A 17555-nucleotide genomic window follows, 5' to 3' on the forward strand; every position below is an offset into this window, starting at 1 on the left:
AGCACGAGGGAGTCAAAGAGGGCTGGTGTATTCGAGAGAGGGATAGGTGGGAGTGAGGATTGGAGTGAAGGGAGGGACTGGGGAAATGAAAGAGGAACTAATCTGCTCAGCTTGATACAGACAATCAAACTATGATGGCAGTTTAAAGAGCATCCAAGCACTTTGAGGTATTCTCTGAGTTTACCCCTACATCCCACGGAGAGACAGTCATTAGCTGTGTTAAACCATGGACCTTTTAGTCACCGGACTTTAGTTTCCCCAGAAGTCTTCTGTTGGTGTGCATACAGACCTTCAGCCAATTCTATAACGCATAGATTAGCTTGGCAGTAAAGATTCAAGCAGGGGGTGATCGCTACCCTGCATCTGACCTAAAGTCAGAACCTCAAATCAAACAATCAATCAGGTCTAGACCGTACTCTATGTTCTATTATTAACAAAGACCCAACATCAAGACCGGATAAGATCCAGTCCCATCTTACAGACAGGACACAGGCGGAAACCTCCAGCAGGACCAGACTCATGTTAGACACACATCTGCTGAGACCGAAAGCTCACTAATTCACATAAATTAGTTTGATCCATAAAACAAAGAATTATTAATAGTAATAGACCTTCGTTTTTAGTAATTTGTGTGTTCTCCATTCACAGGAACAGAAAATAGCTTTGCAGTGCAGGTCAAAGGACAGTCACCTCAACCAGCTCGGGGAGGTGGAGAAACGTTTCAGTGCGCTGCTGAGGCAGTGTAACACGGTCAAGCAGGCTCATGAGAAACTGGAGCAGAACGGTAATTCATGGATGCAAAGGGTGGTAAAGCAGGTGGTGGCATGGAAAATTACATTATGCAGCACAAAATGTATAGCTTATGTTTGACAAAACTACAAACAAATAAGATACAAAATGACACAGATATGTCACGACTGGAGAAACTAGGAGGACCTTTAAACAAATCCGCAGGAAAAAAAACAAGAACACTATGGTAAGATTTGACGTAACACTACAGGTGAGCAGTGGTGTATAAAGTACTTGAAAGCCATACTTCAGTAAAAGTAAAGATATCTTACTTGAAATCTACTCAGGTAAAAGTGAAAGTCACCCATTAAAAAAACACTTGAGTAAAAGTCTTAAAGGAGCTCAAATTAAATGTAGGGGAGAACGGGGTTGGTTGTCACACTTTTTACTGTTTTGATGACTGCTCATCATCAAAACATCTTTAAATAGTCATTCCTACATTTAATTGAAGCTTAAGGTGTTGGCTTGAAATGTGTATCCCTCTCATTTTCCAACTCATTGTAACAAAGAGGCAATTAACTATCAGAGACACTCTGACACATTGTGACAACCAACCCCATCACGGGGATGGTTGTCACACACTATGGGGTTGGTTGTCACACACCATGGGGTTGGTTGTCACACTATGGGGTTGGTTGTCATACACCACGGGGTTGGTTGTCACACACTATGGGGATGGTTGTCACACACTATGGGGTTGGTTGTCACACACTATGGGGATGGTTGTCACACACTATGGGGTTGGTTGTCACACACTATGGGGTTGGTTGTCACACACTATGGGGATGGTTGTCACACACTATGGGGTTGGTTGTCACACTATGGGGTTGGTTGTCACACACTATGGGGTTGGTTGTCACACACTATGGGGTTGGTTGTCACACACTATGGGGTTGGTTGTCACACACTATGGGGATGGTTGTCACACACTATGGGGATGGTTGTCACACTATGGGGTTGGTTGTCACACACTATGGGGATGGCTGTCACACTATGGGGTTGGTTGTCACACACTATGGGGTTGGTTGTCACACACTATGGGGATGGTTGTCACACTATGGGGTTGGTTGTCACACACTATGGGGTTGGTTGACAACCAACCCCATAGTGTGTGACAACCATCCCCATAGTGTGTGACAACCAACCCCATAGTGTGTAACAACCAAGAACATATATGGAATTATTGAATGAAGAAAAAAGTGTTAAACAAAGCAGAATCTGTTTTATATTTTAGATTCTGTAAAGTAGCCCCCTTTTTCCTTCATGACAGCTTTGCACACTCTTGGTATTCTCTCAGTCCGCTTCATGAAGTGGTCTCCTGGAATGGTTTCTAATGAACATGAGCCTTGTCAAGAGTTCATTTGTAGAATGACTTGTCTTCTTAATGTGTTTGAGACCATCAGTTGTGTTGTTCAGAGGTAGGGTTAGTACACAATGGATAGTCCTATTTGACTACTGTTGTAATCCAGATTATGGCAAAACCAGATTATTTCATAGTTTTGATGTCTTCAGTAATAATCTACAATGTTGAAAATAATTATAATAAATAAAAACATTGAAGGAGAAGGTGAGTCCAGACTTTTGACTGGTAGTGTACTTGTTTAAAATGTTTTTCTTTTACAATTGTTTTTAATACACAAGGCAAATAATGCCTGGAACATCTGCCCAATGACTTGACCTGTTGAGCTTTATTATGGCATTATGTTTGATGGTGTTCATAATTTACGGTGTGTTATTTTTGTAGTTGATGATGCCATGAAAATGAATACAAAGCTGACATCTGCAAATGGAAGACATGTTTCAACCATTGAGTCTTTACAGAAGGTAAGTGCTTTAATATTTGTGATAATTGGAGGAAAGATTTTGTATCACCGTTTATATAATTCCATATTTACCAACTTGAGTTCTTTTAAAGAAGTTGGATAATTCTTCACTTTTTAATGTGTTTATGTTTGGTGGTTTCTCAGGAGTTGGCGGAAGTTGGTGACAAGCTGTGCAAGGCCACCATGGTAACGTTTAAACATGACAAGACCCAGAATCTTACAACAACAGAGAGCTCCATACAGCAGCTGCACCTGAAACTGAACATGGTAAATAACAATCAGTAACTAAAGTAACTAAAATGTTTGTCCCATGTTTTTTTAGCCTCCTTATCAAAGTCAAACTGCATTTCAGTCAAAAAGATACAGTGGATAAATCATTTTCTATATTTCCTTTGCTTGTGTAGGAAACTGAAATAAACAAGAAGCTGCAGAAAGACAACCTTGCTGTCCGGGCTGAAAAACAGGTAGGAACATATAGATGTTAGGGGAACTAAATGTAAGCCCCAGTTCAAACCTGATGCTATGTCACATTGATTTTTTTTAATGGTGATTTTTCAGTCTGGGGTAACACTGAAACAAACATCTTACCCTTTGATGGTAGAAATTGTATTTTACATAAGCTGGAATCAAGTTCATTTTTAGTCTATTTGAGGATCTTCATTGTGGAAACCTTTTGTTCATACAGGAGGTGATGAGGTCTCTGCAGCACACCCAGCTGCTGCTGCTGAACCAGACACAGGCTGTAAACAAAGTAGAGATGGAGCTGCAGACACAGAAAGAGCTGAACCAGGTCAGAGTCCATCATGCTGGGCTGGACATAACCGTTCATATCATTCATATTTAGGAAATCATAGACCTAACTAGGGGTGGGCATTTCAAGCCAAAATACTGTTCCATAATCATTGGCATCTATCATTGGCATCGACCCCCCGGGGGGTCCTGACCCACACTTTGGGAACCCTGGCTTTAGATGAAGGTTAAAACATGTAAAACTGCTCTTATATTATTCAGGTATACCTTCATGTAAAGTCTGAATTTACAGGTATTTCAGTTCTGTTGACAAAAAAACGTCCATTCCTAAAATACAACATTTTGACCTAAAAAGACAAAAAAATGTAAATTAGGTTTTATTTTATAAACTGAGAGCAGGACCTGTCCATTACTCCTACTGCTGACCTCTGGAAGCAAATCTGTGACAGTATAATTTTATGAGTAATAATGATAGTATTCAGCTCAAACAGTACGAGACATTTCAGCTCATAGGGCTAAACATGTTCCAAATGGGTCTGGCATAATCTGCAATATACTTGATTGTTAAGAAATTACTGGAAACACGCGTTTTTGTTTTCAATTTTCTATCACGTGGAACAAACATCATGTGGTCTCATTTTACATTCAGCTACCAGGGAGGTGTTTTAAGTTTAAAGCATGTTTGGATGTGAATCAGCTGGTCACTTTATAGAGAGATTATTTTTATGAGCCTGATCGTTGATATTCAGCGTGTTAAACTTTCTTTTTTTCAGAATCAGAATCAGCTTTATTTGCCAAGTATGCTTGAACACACAAGGAATTTGACTTTGGTAAACTGTGCTCTCTTTGTACAAGGCATAAGAATAAGAATAAGAACTACAATAAAAAATCAAATAAAAATATAATAACAATAACCTTAGCTATAAATACAAAGAAACAACAAATAGGCATGACTAATATGTACAGGCTAAAATAATATGATAAAGTGCAGTGGTGAGTTGCAGAGGTAGTTTTTACATTATAAAAATAGTAGTTAATTAATACAAAAAATAGAAATATGGAATTCTGATTGGAGAATTGTTGCATTGTATATCTACATGTGGGGGGGCCAGGTAAATCAGAGTGTTCGGGTGTGGCGTGTGAAAACCTGCAGTAGAAGCTGTTCAGGTCGTCAGCTAGTCTTTTGTTACCTTCAGGGTGGGGGGAGGGTCTCCTGTAGTTTGTGTAGCTCCTCTTAGCTACCTTGATTTCCCTCGTCAGTTTGTTTCTGGCCTGCTTGAACAGGTCCCGGTCCCCACTCCTGTAGGCCTCTTCTTTGGCCTGACGCAGCTTCCTAAGTTGAGGTGTGAACCAGGGCTTGTTGTTGTTGTATGTGCAGAAGGTCCTGGTCTGCACACACATGTCCTCACAGAAGTTGATGTATGAAGTCACAGTGTCAGTGAGTTCATTGAGGTTTTCTGATGCAGCTTCAAAAACACTCCAATCAGTGCAATAATAATAATAATAATAATACATTTTATTTATAAAAGCGCTTTAAAAGGTTCTCCAAGCGCTTTACAGGAAAATACAATTATACAATAGGAAAGCAAAAGGAAAACAGTGCAAAAAAGCAAAGAAAAGCAAGGCAGCAAAATAAAACAAAACAAGAAAAAAATCAATCAATTCTAGTTTAAAAGCCTTTCTAAATAGGTGTGTTTTGAGTCCGGATTTGAATTTGGTGAGTGAGGGAGAGAATCTGAGGTGTTGGGGGAGAGAGTTCCAGAGGGTGGGGGCAGCGACAGAGAAGGCCCTGTCCCCCCAGGTTCGGTGCTTGGGTTTGGTGAGAGGGGTGAGGAGGTTGGCGTTGGTGGAGCGGAGGTTGCGGGAGGGATTATATGGCTGCAGAAGGTCGGTGAGGTAGGCAGGAGCTAGGTTATGGAGGGCTTTATAGGTGATGAGGAGGATCTTGTACTGTATTCTGAAGGGGATGGGAAGCCAATGGAGGTTCTGGATGACTGGGGTGATGTGGTCTCTGGAGCGGGTATGAGTGAGGAGGCGTGCAGCTGAGTTTTGTATGTATTGTAATTTGTTGAGGAGGGTGTTGGGTGTACCGTAGAGGATGCTATCGCAGTAATGGAGTCTTGAGGTGATGAAGGCGTGGATGAGAGTTTCAGCTGCTGTGAAGGAAAGGGAGGGGCGGAGACGGGCGATGTTTTTGAGGTGGAAGAAAGCGTTTTTTTAAATATTGTTAATGTGTTGTTGAAAGTTAAGTGACTGATCAAAAATGATACCAAGGTTACGGATGTGGGTGGATGCTGAAACAGTGGATTTATCAATAGTGAGTGAGAAGTCTGGGCAGGTGGAAGTGAGGGATTTTGGGCCTATGATGAGAATTTCGGATTTATTACAATTGAGTTTGAGAAAGTTTGTTTGCATCCAGGAGTTTATTTCAGTGAGGCAGTTTGTGAGGGTGGTGTGGGAAGCAGCGGTGATGGATGTGGTTGAAATGTAAAGCTGGATGTCGTCGGCATAACAGTGGAAATGGAGGCCATGGCGGCGTATGATGTGACCAAGGGGGAGCATGTAGATGATGAAGAGGAGGGGACCAAGCACCGAACCCTGGGGGACACCATGAGAGAGGGGGGCTGTGCGTGACTTGAGGTTGTTGATGCTGATAAACTGATGGCGGTCAGAGAGGTAGGCTTGTAACTCCTGCTTTGACTCCTCCGTCCACTTCTTCACAGTCCTAACATGTACCCGTATTCAATACTGTCAGTTATAGGCATTTTGTTGCTGTGGTAAATATGATTTAGGAGAAAAACAACGTATTTGGCATTATTTTTGACGTAAGAAAACTCAATGTTTTTTAATGATAAATCGATAATTGATTGTTAACATTTCCAAAGATCGACCACGAATATTTAAAATTGACATTCCTACTCATAATGTACACAAAAGACTCCAGATACATTTTCTATGCTACCTGGCACTGGACATCCATAAAAATAACCTTTTTCTTCTACCTGGAGCTGCTGCATCCCATTTTCGCTCTAATTCTGCCCCCATTCCAAACGAGTGAATCACTCCTTTGTGCTATCAAAGTGAAGTGAAGAAGTTCAACATATATCATTTTGTTAGTGAAAGGAAGTCAGGATGCAAAGTGCATGAATAAAAATCCCAGCAGCACCTTCAGGTCCCACTCAGATCAGACTTTTTAGGGTCCCTATAAAGTAAGGGTTCCCAAAGTGTGGGTCGGGACCCCCTGGGGGGCCGCAAAACACAAATGGGGGGTCGTGAGATGTCTTCCAGAATGTTTTTTTTTTAAAGTTATCTAAAAATAGATTTTTTTAGTAAAAAATATCAACAAAAAATAGTAGCTAACCTTGAAATAAAACCTTGAAAATATAAAATGTAATGAGTTTTCTGCCTTTCTTTGTTTCCAGATGACTCCTAAGTTAGTGAACAGTTCATTATCTAAAGCATCAGTAGCAGCAGGTTCATTCATAACATCACAGGAAACACAGACACATGCTCATATAGGTAGGGTCATTTTCTGCAGACCAGCTAAATGAAGACACATTAAATCACTTTGAGGAACAGTGGGGGTCGCGAGTCTTTGGCACTTATATTTTGGGGGTCGCGGGCCGAAAAGTTTGGGAACCCCTGCTTTAAAGGACTGAAGAAAATATAAACAAGAACTGAAATAAACGAGGCCCTTTGTTTCTTCCAAGACATGTAATGAATTCAGTTTTATAAAACATAGCTCATGCTCCTCTCTACAACTGAATCATACTTAGTGTGTACATTTCCCTTTTATAGCTCAATAGTTTGTCTTTCCTGTACTCTACACCACATATTTGTTTTTCAATCACCCGATTCATTAATATATTAAAATCATTAAAATGGGCAAGAGCCAGCTGATTTGTATTAGAGAGAAGCCTTCTCTCCCCTGTTAAAACTCCTATTAACATTAAATAAGCACATAAAAATTTAGTATTGCATTAAGAATCCTATAGGTGATTAATTTTATTGCAGGCCCTTAAGCAGGAACATGACATGATGCAGGAGGAAAACAAGGCCATGGAAAACAATGCGGTCCGACTGATGGAGAGCTCCACCGTTACCAAGACCAGCTGGGACAAAAAGGTAGACGGAAACTCAAAGGTCCGGTATGATGAAAAACTGTTTTTCCTTGCCTCTACATTTAACTCAAGTCATCCTCCAGCATTGCAACCCTGAAAATGTGGAAGTAAATAAGCCTCTACAATGTTTCTATACCCCACCTACTGAGAAAAGGGAGGGCGGCTCTCAATGTGAAGGTTGGTGGTTCGATCCCAGCTCCTGCAGTCACATGAGGAAGTGTCCTTGGGCAGGACATTGAACCCCAAACTGCTCCCTCTGTTCACCAGTGTGTGAATGAGTATGAATGAGATTAACACTGATGGTCCCTCACTATAGCAGCCTCTACCATCAGTGAGTGAATGTGGTGTGAATGGGGGAATGTGACGAGTAAAAGAGCTTTGAGTGATCAGAAAGAAAAGAGATATCCAAGTACAAGTCCATTTACCAAAAACAGCTTCTTACTGGGGATGTGAATTTGCGTCTGTGGAGACATCATGACAGGAATGATTGATGCAAAACCTACTCCTACCCCCCCAAGCATTCTGCATCCTCCTACACTGTTGTAGTTTTGCTTTGGTGTTGCAGAGTCAAGATGTCAAAGGTTAGAGCCAGAAACACAAACCAGTCTGTTGTTGGTTGCAAAAACCAACACAAATACCATATTATCACTATCATCTCTCTCTCTCTTTATCTCCCTCTATCCCTCTCTCCAACACGGTCTCAGCAGATGTGTGCCTAACATGAGTCTGGTGCTGCTGGAGGTTTCTGCCTGTTAAAGGAAGTTTGTCCTTGTCACTGTAATTTGCTAAAAGCTGCAAAGTGCTCTGCTCATGGTGGATTAAGATGAGATCAGACTGAGTCCTGTCTGTAAGATGGGACTGGATCACCAGAGGACCAAAGGAAACTGACGTTACTGTTCATCCCCAGCCAGCATTTCCATGTGGGCCCCAGATAGATTATATGTGGGCTGCAAATAAGGGTCCCAAGTGGGTTTGTCCGCGGGTTCCATAGAAGCCCCACCTGTAATTGCCCATATGGGCTTCAAGTGGAATCTATCCGGGCTTTACATGGGGCCTCTCTGGGCATTTCATATGGGTCCCATATAGGCCCCATCTCTATCTGAAGGAATATCTCACTGGACCTTGCGTGGTGCCCAAGTGGGCTGCAAATATGGGTATAGAGTGGGTTTGTCCGCAGGTTCCATAGAGGCCCCACCTTTAAATCGCCCATATGGGTCTAAAGTGGGATCTACTTGGGCTTGACATGGGACCTATCAGTGCAATTCATATGGGAATCATAGAGGGCCCATCTCTGCCTGAACAAATATCTCACTGGGCCTTGTGTGGGGCTCAAGTGGGTTGAAAAATAGGTTCTAAGTGGGTTTCTCTGCAGGTTTCACGGAGGCCCCACCTAGGATTGTCTATACGGGCCTCAACTGCGATCTAACCGAGCTCTACATGGGGCCTATCTGGGCAATTGATATAAGACCCATATAGGCCCCAAATACTGCCTGGAAATAAAGATCTCACTGAGCCTCAAGGAGGGGGCCAACAGAGTTTCAAAATGGGTTCCATGTTGATTTGGCTAGGGTTTCCCATACTGCTCTACATGTGGGTCCCTAAACACCAAAGAAAATATTTAAGTCAGGTCATAAAATGCTAAGTACAAGATTTTCTTTTCAATACAAATTCATGTTAATTAAGTCAGTATTCAGTAACAGATACCCATTTTTTGTACTTTTGTGTAAAACTAAAGATATTTGTACAGACTAGAAAGTTGGTTTGTATGAGAATTTTCAGCACTACCTGCATCAGGTGCAGGTCAGCAGATTCCTAGCCTGAAACAATGGCAAAAATGTAAAATAATGCACTTTAAAAAAAAACGGTGCTAAGATTCACAAGAAAACTATGACACACAGCTGTGTTTAAAACAAACTTGAATTTAATATAAACTGTCCCATCATGAAAAAATAGCCATTTTACTGCATAAACATTGGGCATTGTAAGCATTGCAAATGGCTGCTTTCGCTTTACTGCTCAAAATATCATGGAATACATAACAGAAACCACAATGGCAGGCATGGGAACTATTTTTAACTACTTTTACCATAGTTAGGTCTTCACTGTTCTTTTAAAAAAAGTATAAATTTCAACCTTGTAGAGCTTTGGTTTGACTTAAAACAGTGTGAATAAGAGGTTTTGGGCTATATAGGCAGAACAACTTGCGGACTATGAGTCAGTGTCATCATCACCGTCTGAGTTAAACTACCCCACTGTAACTAGTGAATACACAAACTGCATATGTTGAGAACAGATGGTACAAAAGAGTGACAAGGTGGAACAGAAAACGAACATTGCCAACTTTGAACAAAAAAACTCCACACAAATCTTCACACAGGAGGACAGTCACAACGCTGCCCACCCACTTTTTTTTAGCTCTAGTTTTTGAAAATAAATTTGCCAATCAAACCCTCAACTGACATTTTTTAAAATCCGTATACAAACAATTGTCCGTATATAGACTTTTACCTCCAGTACCAGATCGTTGACCTCTATTGGATTTGTGTCTCATCTTGAGACTGAAGAGCCTGTGTTTCACCCCTTCTGTTGAACTCCCTCTGTGCTCTGACGGCCCGCTTGCCCCCTCTGTCCCGAGCTCCTGTAAACCATTTTGAGAAAGCCTTCTCCGCATCCTTGTGGTTTATGTCCTTTGTAAGGATGTTCTTCTTCAGTGCTCCTAGAAATAAATGAAAAAAGTATCAACCTAGTAATTCTGACAGACAAACAATTAATTATCTATTTTCTCTTAGATAATCAGAGCAATAGACTCAAGGCAACTAAAAGATGACATGCATCATAATATGAAATACAATAACTACCATTTGAAATCACAATGACATCATAGGGTAGTCTATAAAGCCCTGTATTTTGGATTTTTATAAGTTTAATTCAATGCATTCAAGTCATTAAATCCATGAAAAAAAATGCATTTGATATAAACTGACCAGGCCTCTATTGTGAAAGCCACCTACATTTTTAATAGCTGTCAAAATCAGCATTGTAAGGACCTAATCTTGTACAGAGTACTGGATTTGGTCAAGTTGCTTGATCACACAGCAAACCAATTTACATGGCCAAATGCATTTATAAAATCAATATCTGGAGTCTGAAAGCCAATTAAATTTTGAATATAAACTTTTAACCTAACATTTAAATCATTTTTCAAACCTTGGACATAAAGTGTCCATCCTATTAGATACTTAATTTTAAAGAGAACTACCGTAAACAAGATCAAATAGACGTAGCTCCCTGAAGGGTTTCTTCCCATGACGTCCAAAGAGGTTGTATTGCAGTGCCAGGTCAGGTGACATTATAAACGCCATCATTCTTCGGGTTGCGTCATCTATCGAAGAACCTCCAATTTCTCCAACCATGGCAACCTGAGAATACATAATGAAAGTTACAGAAAATAAATTCTATGGTTACTGAACAGTTGGATGATACTACCATTTCATAATTCTTCTTTATTACCCTCTGTCTATGCCCCCCAAATCCTCATTTCCCCATGCCTCTCTGTCTTCCTCTCCATGGGATACAGGTTTAGTAAAAAAAAAAAAAAAAGAAAGAATGTCATGAAAAAGAAAAAGGCAGACTTTGAATGATCTGAGGCTATGAGGTTGTTATATTTGTACGTTAGATTAAAAAAAAAAATCATAATAGCACAATTAATAGATAAAATATTAATAAACCCATTTAGAAATATATTTTTGTCCAAATTTTGTCCACATAAAATATGACGCTATTTAGTAACCACATCTCTGTAAATTCTGAAACTCTGTGACCATGACAGCACAAGCAACATCATAAACGATGAGGACAGACTTGTCGGACACTGTTGTCGTTTCACCGAGAGATCTTTTTCTGCATTTCTTGTGCTGGATGTGAAATTATTTTCTTGACTCTATATCCACTAAACGGAGTGTGCTCATCTGTCTGTGTTTGTGTGTGTGTGTGTGTGTGTGTGTGTGTGTGTGTGTGTGTGTGTGTGTGTGCATGCACGTTTTTGTGTTTCTGTGTGCGCATCGGGGCTGAACTCTGTTGTGCGCGATACAGAGAGCAGAGGAAAATATGAACGCACAACGATGTAGATAAGTCATGTAAATAAGATAAATAACATAAGGCTATTTAGTCTGTTAAACAAAAGAACAAAGTATAGCCCTGATCTATAAGAGAGGTAACCTTAAATTACTTGTGCTTTGATCTGGCGCTATACAGAAAATAAAATTAACATTGAAATATTTTGATCTCATTAAATTAAATTATAAAAAAATTCTAAATGCACCTGCAATTTTTAATTTTTTTGTGTGTAATTTATTCAAAAAATAAATAAAATAAAATCGGGGAGGGGGGGCTCCAAGGAAAAAAGGTTGGGAACCACTGTGATAGATGATACGTGCAACCAGCAGCTGATAGATGAGTTACTGACAAGTGACTGACAAGAAGCAAGTGCAAATACAGTAAAAAGTTAATGAGACTTGAACTTACAACCCTTGACATGAACTCCAAGTCTGACAGCTTCTCGTTCATGGCCTGGACATCATCAATAGTTGTTAACGGAAACACTGCTCCCTGTGGTGGTTCTGACAACGTCGAAGCCTCTCTTTGCTTCAGCAAAGTGTTAAGCATTTTGCTATGCACTCTCTGTGTGTCCTTCACTTCCTCAAGTAAAGTTAGCAATTTTATACACATGGCTTCTCCAAGGCTACTGGCACTGTTAAGACTTGAGGAGGCGCTACTGGCACTGCTCACACATGAGGTGGCACTCGGGCTTCTCAGAGTTGGAGTGGCACTCGGGCTTCTCAGAGTTGGAGTGGCACTCGGGCTTCTCAGAGTCGGGGTAGCACTGGGGCTTCTCAGAGTCGGGGTAGCACTGGGGCTTCTCAGAGTCGGGGTGGCACTGGGGCTTCTCAGAGTCGGGGTAGCACTGGGGCTTCTCAGAGTCGGGGTAGCACTGGGGCTTTGCAGAGTCGGGGTGGCACTGGGGCTTTGCAGAGTCGGGGTGGCACTGGGGCTTTGCAGAGTCGGGGTGGAACTATAGTCATTTACTCTGTATGGTGTACTGGTGCTTCCTGAGTAAGCATCGTGACTGGTTACTCTCGCACTTACAATTGGCTTATATGCTTTAAAATGGCTACCAAATTCAATGGGAGGAGAGGGAGGCACTTCATCGTCACCACATGTATCGGATTCCTCTTCACTTGATTCAAGGGGTGGGGCTCTCATGGATCGCCTACATTAAGATAAAAGTAAAGAGAAGTTACTCAAATGTTATCAAGACAGTGCTAGGCGTACATACATTAACATAATGCAAATACTGCATTGCATTCCATCCCATCTGTTTTTGTTCCCATTTGTTGAATTAACAATACTAATTAACTCGCAGCATCAAAGTACACAGCTGAACAAAGTCAGGTTATAGTAAGAAAATGTGGTCAATTTGTATCTGATAGGCGTTTCACTTGGTGTTATCGGTGTTATCCACAAGTATGAGTCTTAAAAGTCTTATGCCAAATAAATAAAAGGCAGATTATTCTTTGTCAGCTGCATTGATAACTTAGGAATCAGTTGAATTGTTATAATTGATTGTCTTTGTCTGATGGTTCATTGAGGACCTTAATAATAGTAAACAGGTGGAGCAATTTAGAAAATATGGAGAGGAAAGATTAGAAATTACTGATGAGTCTGGACTCCCAGGGAGGAAGCTCAGGCCAACCAGCATGGAACAAAGCATGTCCCAAAGGTAGAAGGAGGCTGGTAGTGGAGCTGGTACATAGACAGAAGGAGGTAGTAAGGTGCACTAAGGCTGTGACCCAGGCTAAGCAGGGACAGTGGGTGCGTCTCAAAGCTCTTAACTGCAGTCTCCTCTCTCCTCTGCCAAACCGGAAGTAGTTACTGACCCGCCATTTTAAATTGCGTCCCAAAGCTCCTAACGCTGCTGGAGGAGAGAGGAGTGAGGACGGAGGAGACTGATCGGAGGAGGGATAATCGAGGAGACACGGGAGCAGACTTCACGGAAGTCTTTTCTCTGACAGACACGCCCCCTTAACAAATACCTCTCACTGATTGGACGCTGCAGCGGCTCGGACTTAACTGAAACTTAACTTCAGCTGAGTTTAATAATAATGAAAAGATGGACCTTAAAACAGTCACTAAGGGTGCCCTGAAACAGATCATAAACATCCGTCTGTGTGTGATGAGCTGAGATTAAAAAGTGTTTGATGTGAGTTTCAAACACGAAATACTGAACATAAAATCAAAATAACAGGATCACTCCTGAGTTTTATATCTGATTGTTTATTTCAGATTCACTGTCTGATTAAATAGAGACATAACATCTAATATCATAGATACAATAGATATATTCATGGTCAGTTATTTCTCCTGTTAGTTTCCCCGTTTGTTCTCGTTTTCTTCATGAAGAGAATTAAAGTCTGACAGTAAAGTTTGTCTGTTAGTAAAAACACTTGTTATATTTCCCGTCATGTTAATAAAGGTTCATATCAGGCTGATCATTAATGAGCACGGGGTTTGAAAAGAGGTGCATGGGTTATATTTTCTCTTAAAGTAATAAATAATTTAATAATGAGGCATTTCACCGGTGAATCGATCCGTGATGCTTCAGGACGAAATAAACAGAGAGCAGATTGTCTTCATGTGCAGGTGTGTGTTAAACAGGTAAACACAGAGACAGAGCTCTGTTACTGTTTATATCTATCAGAGTTATTACAGTGAACATGTGTGCAGACACAAACAGCTGTTAGAGCCGTCATCACAAACCGACGTCGCTTCACTTGACGCTCCGGAGGAAAGGACGTCTCATTTCTCTTAATACAAATCTCCTCGTTTCCTCTCTCCTCTCGTTTCATTTCCTTGCATCTCTGGTGGGCGGGGCTAAGACGCGAGGTGAACGATGCGAGGATGGAAGATAAGAGCTTTGAGACGCACCCAGTGTGTGGGTGAAGAGAAGAGGGAACTAAGATGAAGGGACCTATGAAGTATGGAGGATAGTCAGGTCTGGGGTGCTATCACTGCAGAACGTAAACTTCTGGGTCGACAGGGACCCATCATGTTCAATTGTGCTCAAGGTCATGTAGCACAAGTTAACCTTTCAACTTTAGTTCAGGATAAACTCATAACAAACATTAGAAATAATAAGGTTAATTTAACTCAGAAAACTTTAGAATCTAAAAGAGGAAGAACAAATTTGATAAATATTCATACCAAGGAGACTTGGATAAGGTTATTCAAAATTGTATGAAAATTTCAACAAAATAAATGAACATAGATTAAATTATTTCACAATGACAAAATAAATTAAAATCCTTTTTTGCTCAAAAAGTATTTTTCATGCTCTTCAGTTCAGTTTAATCAATGTCTTCTTTCAAAACATTTAGTTTAATTTCAGTCCAACTTAGGGCGTTTTCACATCAGGCCCAGTTATTTCGAACCATGCTGCCATACATGAAAAAGAAAATCCTCTGCTGGGCTGGGCTGCAGTCAGGCTGAGCAGCATTGTGTAATGGAAAAGCCCCATTTGTCACTTTCTGGCAAGGGGACATCACTGTCACTCCCATCTCATCTGAAAATACCTGTCCTTTTCCCCCTCCCTCCTCTCAGTACCAAATTGCTAATTTTGTGTGTATTTTTCAAAAATGTAAGTGGGCGGAGTCAGCTTTGACTTTGGGATTCATTTACACTGAAATTTATCTTTAAAAATACATATATTAGGCAAAGAGGAAAAACAAAATTTTGATCCATGTATAATGTGAACTTAACCCAGAAATTAAATTAAGTATTACTTATAATAAATTATCTATAGTAATAGTATGTGAATAATATAATAGTTAATAAATAATGCAATAACAGATTTAAACACAATCCCAGCATAAACGGGAATAAAGGGTTGTGACAGACAATTTTTTGGTGGAAATTTGTTTCAGTTAAAATCAGAGATGGTCATGCAGGTCAAAAGACTTAAGCAGACAATGAGTCTGTTATTATGGATACAAACTTGAACATGCATTAAAGGCTAAATAAAGCTTTCTGATATTAATCACAGCTTTTTTAAGGCTTGTATCATTAAAATCTTTCAGGTCAGACCAGGAAACATTCAAAATTAGAGCACAAATTTGTTTCATAGGTTTAGCCCTTTAATTTCACTCTCAAAAGATTGATGTATTACTTTTAAATGTACTAAATTTTCTTACAGGGGACCATGCCCCTGACCCCCCCTAAAAAGGTCTGAGTATGCATGTATAGAACTGTACCACTTCTGAACTGAACCCTGAACAGTGTGGTTGCCAGGACAGTGTGACAGTGAGTTGTTCTCTGGTTTTCCATCTGTGTATGAGCTTTGTTCAACATGTACCTATTCGGTACATGTCTGTACCGTATCGAGAGACCTGCACCAAATTGGTACAGTATGAAGTCCTACCTTTACACCACTAGAAGATACCATACCCAAAGCTCAGGTAAAGGAATCAGTCTTGGAATCTTCCTATCCTTACAAAATAAATAGGACTATTGAACCTGGCTAGTACTCAAAAATGTATAAGCCTCTGAGAATATAGTTTCTTAGACAGACATTTAGTTCTAGTGCTTTACTTGATGTGTTTAAGTACACTTACCTTCTTTGTCTCTTCTTTGGTACATCGTTGTCTGTTTGAAGATCAGAAGTAGCCTCTGCTCGTGCAAGCTTGCGTCGAGCATCCTCATATGTGTCTGTCAAGTGACAAAAACAAAACAAAACATATGGTTACAGCTAAATTGTTACATCTACCCCCTGCCATCCACAACCAAAAAACCCTTTCTTTACCTGCATGTCCAAGTGCACGCACACTGTATGTCCCCCATGAAGCATCGGTCTTTGCCGCTGTTTCACTGCCTTGGTGATATTAAGATTGTGGCCTGCTGGCCAAAAACAGTCCGTCTTGTCCTCATCAGTGAACCAACATGATGGAATAATATCCACAAGAGCCCTTCCTTCACTTGACACTTCCTCTCTGAACTCCACAATGCTGAAGAGGGGCATGCTGCAAAGTTAATATTAGGTAGATCAACAGTCGTGTAACTGGGGAAAAGCCACTTTTTCATCTTGAACAGGAAGCAGTATCAGTTTTTTTGTCAAGTCAGTCAGAAGCACGCCATGAAGCCTGTCAGTGAGCTGTGTCACCTTTCTGATCCCATACAAGAAACGTCAATAGGATAATTGTAAAAGCATCCTTGTCGCTCGTAAAACTGGCACACAGCATACACTTCTCCAGATGCTGCAGACTCCACAATGTTCTTCACAACAGCAACTTTGGCCTCAACATCAAAGCATTGTTGCCTTGAGAGCAAGATATAATGTTTCCCTCGTATATGTACCTTTGTACTGTATACAAGAAGGAAAGTTTGAGAGAGTTGGACCACATGCATGTGGTGGTTGAGGCTTGTTCCTCATTTCCTTGATCTTTCCTTGAGGACAGCTGGGTTTTTCACCTAAGCGTCGAACAACTTGTTGGACAGGGTTTTGTGGTCTTCTTACCAGCCTCTTTAATATTCCCAGATAATTTTCGAAGGGAAAACATGAAACATTGTCTAGGGGACCAAACTTCCTTGCATCATCAGCCAGATGAATTAAAGAGTGGGTGTTGTACACAATGTGCTCTGTTCCATAAATCTTTGCAAAATTGGTCACATAACATTTCAATAGTTTGTCCGCATAATCACAGTATTTGCTACACAAAGCTGGGCTAAGAAGAATTCTTATTGCTACAGACAGCAACATAAAGTTCTTGTATAGTCTTGGAGGTAAACGTCCTTTAAGAACCACGGGGCCTGTGTACAACAGAAACTGTCTGAATTCTGTGGCCTTCCACTGACTGTATTCCATGAGTGACCGTGGTTTTCGAGCAAAATTCCTCGGCAGATGTCCTCTGATTATTTTTAAGTGGCTGGAGATAACTGCAATGGTGGCTGCAGAAACCCTACACCGTAATGGTCCTTTGATCCACAGACTCACAAGTTTTCGCACATTTCCTAGGCAAACTAG

The 17555-nt window shown here is 40.6% G+C and overlaps 1 protein-coding gene across 5 annotated transcripts in view; it reads left to right on the forward strand.

The window, feature by feature from the left end:
* Window positions 1-17555, forward strand: part of LOC117814570 (coiled-coil domain-containing protein 73-like) — a 58035-nt gene that overhangs the window by 23249 nt on the left and 17231 nt on the right. For 3 of the 5 annotated variants that reach the window (XM_034685970.1, XM_034685974.1, XM_034685971.1), the window contains 6 exons: window positions 649-784; window positions 2534-2613; window positions 2757-2879; window positions 3017-3076; window positions 3298-3402; window positions 7377-7487. In XM_034685970.1, the coding sequence (XP_034541861.1) occupies window positions 649-784; window positions 2534-2613; window positions 2757-2879; window positions 3017-3076; window positions 3298-3402; window positions 7377-7487 (615 nt within the window). The remainder of the gene's footprint in view (window positions 1-648; window positions 785-2533; window positions 2614-2756; window positions 2880-3016; window positions 3077-3297; window positions 3403-7376; window positions 7488-17555) is intronic. The other 2 variants (XM_034685973.1, XM_034685972.1) reach the window with 1 other exon arrangement.

Source organism: Notolabrus celidotus, chromosome 6 (assembly GCF_009762535.1).
Source record: "Notolabrus celidotus isolate fNotCel1 chromosome 6, fNotCel1.pri, whole genome shotgun sequence".
Lineage (NCBI taxonomy): Eukaryota > Metazoa > Chordata > Actinopteri > Labriformes > Labridae > Notolabrus > Notolabrus celidotus.